We start from the raw sequence: 6,881 nt of genomic DNA, 5'->3' as shown, positions 1-6,881 counted from the left end.
TTTTCTCTTCTAAACATTAGAATTAATCTGTCCACATCTGTAGATGTTAGGTACCATAATAGTTGGAATGCATTTTGCCTTTTAGCAAAATGGCCTATAGTTGAAGTAGCTTTATTTAAGCAGCTCTGTGTATTGGGGTCTGGAAATCCTAGTTTGTGATTGAGAGTATCACAGTGGGCTTTATTAAGCGGTGAGTTGTAGTGTTTGGCAGGGCTAGCTGTGCTAACAAGCTGCCATTCCTCACCTCTCCTCAGGAGAAATACAAGCGTTTGGAGGCTGCGTTGAAGGCGGAGTCAGAGAAGAAAGAGCTGGAGGAGCGTGGGCGCCTGCCGGAGTCTCCCAAAACAGCAGAGGACATCTGGCAGCAGAGCGTCATCGGGGATTACCTGGCCAGGTACCGGGTGAGTAAGAACGCAACGTTGTTTTATATTTAACAAAGGGAGAGGAGGGGGGATTGCCCTTTTCATTGTGTTGTGTGGGGATATATTTTGAAATACCTGTTGCTTGTAAGCTTTTTCATGTAGGGAATCTGTTTAGCCCCAAATTCTTAATCTTGAGGTACAGTACCAGTCCTCTCCCAGATGTGGCGTGAGCCCCCAATCCTGTCTTATGTTTCTTTATGTACAGCCCACATGAGGATTGTTAGTTTCCTTTTTATTTCCTTAACCTTGAAACCTTTGTATTAAATATGTTTAAACTTTACAAATTGGGATTTTTTGTAGCAACTCAAAAGCCCTGCATCACTTTTTTTATTAACAACATGTTTCTCGACTGTATGAGACTCTTAATTGTATATGGAAAAGGAAAAAAAAACATTGAATATAACATAAGTCGGCCAGCACTGTACACTAACGCTATCACTTTGCTATCCTTTTAAAAGTTTAAGCTGTTATCTTCCCTAGCCCACAACCCCTCTTATTCCATGTGTTTCCTATTCCATCCCAGAACGACCGCGCCAAAGCACTGAAAGCCATGGAGGCCACTTGGAAGACCATGGAGAAGAAGGAGAAGATCATGTGGATCAAGAAGGCAGCTGAGGATCAGAAGAGATATGAGGTAAAGAGAGTGGGACAAGCCCAGACTATGCTAGAAACGACCCTCCCGTTGCTCAGCAGTTTGAGCCATTCCGGGCTTTGCTGTGAGCTTTGGCACACCTCAGCCTGTGATGTGTAAAAGACAGGTGTGATATATTGGCTTGTGAAACCTGCAGTCACTGTTGGGATAAACCCAACATGGGTTTCACAGCTTAATCCTCTGATTAGAATGCAGCTTTTTGTAATGGGGCACATACCTGCGCTGGTGGGCCAGTCTTTCAAAATGGTTAACTTGTTAAGCATGAACACCGTCTTCTCAAGTCTTGTGGCTGCTCTTGCCTGTCCCGTGGGTTGCTCTGCGTTCATGCCTGTTGTCTTTCAGAGGGAGCTGAGCGAGATGCGCGCCCCTGCTATAGTGACAGGCACTGGCAAGAAGATGAAGTTTGAAGGAGAGCCAAAGAAGCCGCCCATGTGAGTACCTCCTGACCACTCAGCATGAACCGCTCCTTTCTGGCAATACTTTGTCAAAATGAAATCTTTTTGTACTTCTAGAAGTAGAATTTCTATGGTTCGAATACATCGTGACTTATGAGTCGAGTGGTGGAGGGAGAGTTAGTTAGGGATCCTAGGTATGGATTTGGAGGCTTGAAATATAAAATACCAAAGCTGGTGTCTCCCATTCTATTGTCTGTTTGTTCTTGTAGCAATAACCAGTTACTGTATATTGCAAATATGTTAATTAATATCGATTTTAAACAAGACATTTCAAAATTTAAATATGTATTGAGTTATGGCCCTTTATTAAAATTGCCACCCTTTCTCTTTTTGTATTGGGGCAAGGTTGCGGTTTACTTTCCATGGCCACACGGTCTTTAAACAAGACCAGGACCAAGTTGTGTAGTGGTTTTGTGATTCTGGTTGACCCAGGCAAGCCCAGGACTCCAGTGTATTAGATGTACAGCCTGGCCTGTTTTTGGTCATTGGGTTGCTTGTAAGCAGAAGTTATCATTTATAACTTCAAAACACTCAAACAGAATTCAAAGGTAAAACTATAGGAACCTACACCAGTGTGCAAATGTATTCGATCATCCCATTGCTTCTGCTTTTTTGAATTGGTGTGCATATGAAATCAAACCACTGTAACTGAAAATCTTAATCTTATCTTAATTGATGACATTAGCAGGACACTTGCAATTAAATAGTAATAGAAAAGGAACACAGAGCCACAAATGGTAACATGCGTGAGGCTCTTTAGAAGTTGTTTTAAGATGCCTAATTAAAGCACAAAGTGGTCTAACATTTTCACATATACACGTCTGTTGTGTCTATATCACTGACCCAAAATTCTCATGCAGGTAGGTATATATAAAGGATATACATTACCGGATCTTGAGGTGTTCTAAAACATTTGCACCCTTACTGCAAGTCAAGTAGACATATTTTGCTAGGGCCGCCTTGAATGATATTAAGCTGATTGCATCACTACACTGAAGGAGGCCCTAGCCACAGCACTGGCCTGGTCCCTAAGCAGTGCGTCTCGTCTGGTTCTCAGGAACGGGTACCAGAAGTTCTCCCAGGAGCTGCTGTCGAGCGGGGAGCTGAACCAGCTGCCCCTGAAGGAGCGCATGGTGGAGATCGGGGGGCGCTGGCAGAAGCTCACGCAGGCTCACAAGGACCGTTACAAGAAGATGGCAGAGGAATTGCAGAAACACTACAAAGTGCAGCTGGAGCACTGGCTGAAGGTAAGAACTGGAGGAGACAGTGCAGTCACAAGAGACCAAACCCTGCACACCATGCACAGTCTGTAGCTATGGACAAAAGTTTTGCATCGCCTAGAATTTTAGGATTGAGACGGAATTTAAAAGAACAAAAAGAAAACTGTAAACATAATTTTTAGATCTTTTTATTTAAAATTATGCACTCCAAAAAAACTCAAAAATATTGAAAAAGTCTACCAGAAACCATAATAGTAGTACAATGTTTCCTGTTAGATTTTGAAATGTAACATTTTTTCAATTTGTCTGTTTGACGTGGGAAAATGGGGAAACTACAAAGTGGTATGAAGTTCAATATGTTAACGTAACATTATTCAGCAGGTTTCATTCTACCTTTATTTCGAAAATTAGTTAATGCTATAGAGTGATGCAAAACCTTCTGCCATAGCTGTAGGCAGAACAGATTGTTGAAGGCTAATTGTGCCATAAAAGAAAGGAGGGACTTGTGTAAATACACAGCTCATACAGATAATGCAGCTTGTGAAAGCACAGTGAGATTCCTGATCATGCTTTTAAAGCCTGGCCTGGTAAGGAGCAAGGTCTCTGTTGTCCTCTCCTTTTTAGAAACACCTCATCATTTTCAACTGCATCCACATGTTTGGCCCCAGTGAAGGGTGTGTCTGTTTTACAGTCTTGGAATTCCTAACTTGAGCTGCGAATTGCTGCCTTTTTTCGATCTAAATGCATTAAAATATGTTCCTGCTTCAACCGTTCTCTAAACTCCAGATGTCAGCCACTCGAATGAAGCCATACAGTTAGTTTTATTTGCATCAATCTTGATTTAGGAAAAGTAATCAAAGACTGAAGCTGATTTACATTGGTATTGTTTACACAACCAGAAGTCCAGTTTTATAATGAAACATCAGAAGTTCCAAACAAGAGTGTATACATGCAAGTGTGTGTTGTGTTTTTCAACGTGCATTTATCCCTCTTATTTCAGAGCTTGTCCTTGCAAGACAGAGCGATATACAAGGAGTACACATCAAATGTAAGTTTAAAAAAAAAATAAATAAAATAACAAAACAAAAAACAAGGTTTGTGAGAGAGAGTCTGGTCACTTTATTAGGATGCACATGCAGCTGAGAATTTTTAGAATGTAACTGAAGTTACTTCAGACAAGTATGTAAACATGGAGCTTTTCTTCTCTAACTACTACCAAGCCTTACTGCCATGCCAAACCTGAAGATACTGTCCCATAAACTCACAGGCTGGGCTAAAAAGAACTCATTCTTCTGACTGGGTTTAAGTTAACCCTTGGGCCAACACTTCATTTACTTTGCCTTGGTATCTGTGCTATTGAAGATGTATTAGCCTCCCAGTCTGAGTTCATTGTTCGTTTTTACAGAAACGCAAAAGCACTGCAAAACCCAGAGGGACAATTGCCAAGGTGAAGGCTGTCGTGGCCAGGAAATCTGTAAGTTTCATTGTTTTTCTTTCTTGGTATATCTGCTGCCAAGGTTAAAAAGAATCTTAAAACCCAGAAATCTGATGCGCTATAGCGGACCAATTAACCTTCTGACCTGCTCCCAAACTACTTTGTTCAGTTATACTGTTTAAACGTGGAGTGACACGGCCCTAAACAGTTTGCCCTTCATTAATGCGATAAGATTATCAGGGGAGCGTCAACTCAGAAGGTGTCTGTTCACTGTGTGCTCCGTTCGTGTTGGTGAAATGATGGCATGTTGCTTCTTTGTCAAGGATACGGAGGAGGATGATGACGAGGAAGAAGAGAAAGCGGATTCTTCAGAGGAAGACTCCTCCAGCGATGAGGAGAGCGAGGAGGGGGAGGAGGTAGGGGACTCCTGAATTCTAATCTAGTAAACTGGGGTATGGAAAGGGGGCACCCTTGTTAGTATCCACCACCATCCTTGCATCTTTTGCTAAGAGGAAGGAAAGGAATATCAGTGGCATTTTGTATAAAAAAAAGACCATACTTTGTTAACGTTATTACAGACACTGCTCTCTGTTTATTGGGATCAGAATCTTTTGGTTCTTCGCTTGCCAATGTAAAAACACTTTGGCTGGTCTAGCCTGCATTACATATGTTAATGGCAAGCAGCTTCTGAACTGTAGTGAAAACACGTTATCGCAGACTTGAAACAGACTCGTCAATTTGAGTAACTGCAGCACTTGAATAATAAGAACCACTCACAACCATTGCCACAAGGATAGTACAGTGCTCCCATGTTACGAGGCATCTCTGCTTTGTACCACTTGTAATGCGGCATGGTCATGGCTCCCATTTGCCCAAAAATCTCATTCCTCTAGCACTTTCATTCTTATGATGCAGAACGCAAATAGCACGGTCTTGTAACAGTGACTGACTACGGTGTAATATAGAGGGAGCGGTGTAATCACTAGGGGCAGTCATGACTACAGTGTAATATAGAGGGAGCGGTGTAATCACTAGGGGCAGTCGTGACTAGTGTAATATAGAAGGATCGGTGTAATCACTAGGGGCAGTCATGACTACAGTGTAATATAGAGGGGGCGGTGTAATCGCTAGGGGCAGAGTTTCTAAATCGCTTGACCTTGCAGAATGAAGAGGAGGAGGAGGAGGAGGAGGAAGACGACGAGGAGGCCGATGACAAGGAGAACGAGTCCGAAAGCAGCAGCAGCTCCTCCAGCTCCGAGGAGACATCGGACTCTGACTCGGACTGAGCACCCAAAACCAGCTCCCTCTTCAAACTGCTTCAGCTGCACTTGAGTTTTAAAGAGGGGAGGTGGGGCATCATTCACCCTGTGTGCACTGGAGCAGACTCCTGAACCCACAGCCTGTCCGACGTGGATGTAACCTTGGCACTCTGGGTAACTAGAAAGCTGCCCCTTTCCCAACCCCCAGCCATTATTTTAAACCTTCCCTGAGCCCATACACTGTTTTTCTACAGATTGCACTTTCTGTCCTGGGGGTAGTGCAGGCTTGCCAGCACAGTACCAACTTCATTCCCACCAGCATTTAATTTGTTAGTTATTTTATCTTATCTTTTTAAATTAAATTCAAATAATGTACATCTCCTCAGACAAGCAGATTCAGCTTTGGACTGTCAGTCATGAAGGTGTTTTGACCGTTTGATTCTGGTGGGAGGATAGGAGGGGGGTGGGGGTACTTGGATATTTAGGCACTGACTAAATGTAGTACCACAGAGTGGCCTGCAGGAGTCACTGCTCACAGGAAGCAGAGTTAACTATCAACTGATTTGGCTTATGTATTCTAAACATGTTAAATTCCCTGACACTGAATTTGAGAATTAACAAACAGGATAGGGGACCACAGACCAGACCTGTGTTTTTTTTTGTTGTTGTTTTTTTATAGACTAAAAGTATATAATCAAGGACTTTTTAGATTTTATTTGATTTAATTTTAGAAATACTGAAGACGGTTTTCTTCTAAATCTTCTGTTATTTCAGTTTTTTGAGTTTTAATTGAACAGAAAATGAAATTATATATGCGAAGCACAAGTTCCTTTTTAAACATCGGCCTAAAATTAATTTCCAGTATGTTTGTTGTTTACTTGATACCGCATAGTCTAACAATATCCGAGTGTCTGGGTTTGATAAGACTGAATTTATTAAAATAGCCATGTGGAAAAGCATATTAAGGCACTTTAAATATCAGAATTCAGAGGTATACCACTATTCTATTTCAGTTTTTGTTTATCTTTTTACCAGTAAAGTATTTCTTACAAGCAAGCCTGAATTTGACATTTCTTTTTTCACAAAATAACTCCTCGTGTCGTACCCTACCCCTTCCTTTTAAATCTTTTGGGTGAATGTGAAAGATGCCCGCTGTACTGTATACTTGTGTGTGTGTGTGTGGTGTTTTTTTGTTTTTGTTTTTTTTTTTTTTGTTTTGTGTGGTGTTTTTTTTTTAAGTTTGTTAATAAGAGTTGGCCTGCAGACAGTTCTCCTTTTTGAAGGTCTTTTAGGTAGAGACAAGTCCTATCAATCAGGGGCATAACAAGTATTTTGTTTTATTTTTTAATGATTTTTGTTAACCACTGTTTTCATGTTTTTTAATTGACTCTTGCTTTTTACAGACTGTTTTACCCCAAACTATTTATTTGTGTATGTA

At 41.3% G+C, this 6,881-nt stretch overlaps 2 protein-coding genes across 2 annotated transcripts in view; both read left to right on the top strand.

Annotated features, from left to right (window-relative positions):
• The window catches only part of LOC121301765 (RUN domain-containing protein 3A-like), a 15,174-nt gene extending 14,538 nt beyond the window's left edge, over positions 1-636 (top strand). Inside the window, exons 6-7 of the mRNA XM_041231363.1 lie at positions 212-401; positions 628-636. Of these exons, the coding sequence (XP_041087297.1) occupies positions 212-401; positions 628-636 (199 nt within the window). The remainder of the gene's footprint in view (positions 1-211; positions 402-627) is intronic.
• On the top strand, positions 69-6,499 carry LOC121301994 (nucleolar transcription factor 1-like). Its single transcript, XM_041231757.1, has 8 exons — positions 69-401; positions 946-1,056; positions 1,417-1,505; positions 2,587-2,776; positions 3,750-3,797; positions 4,155-4,223; positions 4,508-4,600; positions 5,348-6,499. The coding sequence occupies exons 2-8, from the start codon at positions 973-975 to the stop codon at positions 5,468-5,470; spliced, it is 696 nt and encodes a 231-aa protein (XP_041087691.1). The 5' UTR covers positions 69-401; positions 946-972; the 3' UTR covers positions 5,471-6,499.
• The last annotated feature ends 382 nt before the right edge of the window (positions 6,500-6,881 follow it).

This window comes from Polyodon spathula, chromosome 28, assembly GCF_017654505.1.
Source record: "Polyodon spathula isolate WHYD16114869_AA chromosome 28, ASM1765450v1, whole genome shotgun sequence".
Taxonomy (NCBI): Eukaryota; Metazoa; Chordata; class Actinopteri; order Acipenseriformes; family Polyodontidae; genus Polyodon; species Polyodon spathula.
This window is presented reverse-complemented; position numbering and strand designations above follow the sequence as displayed.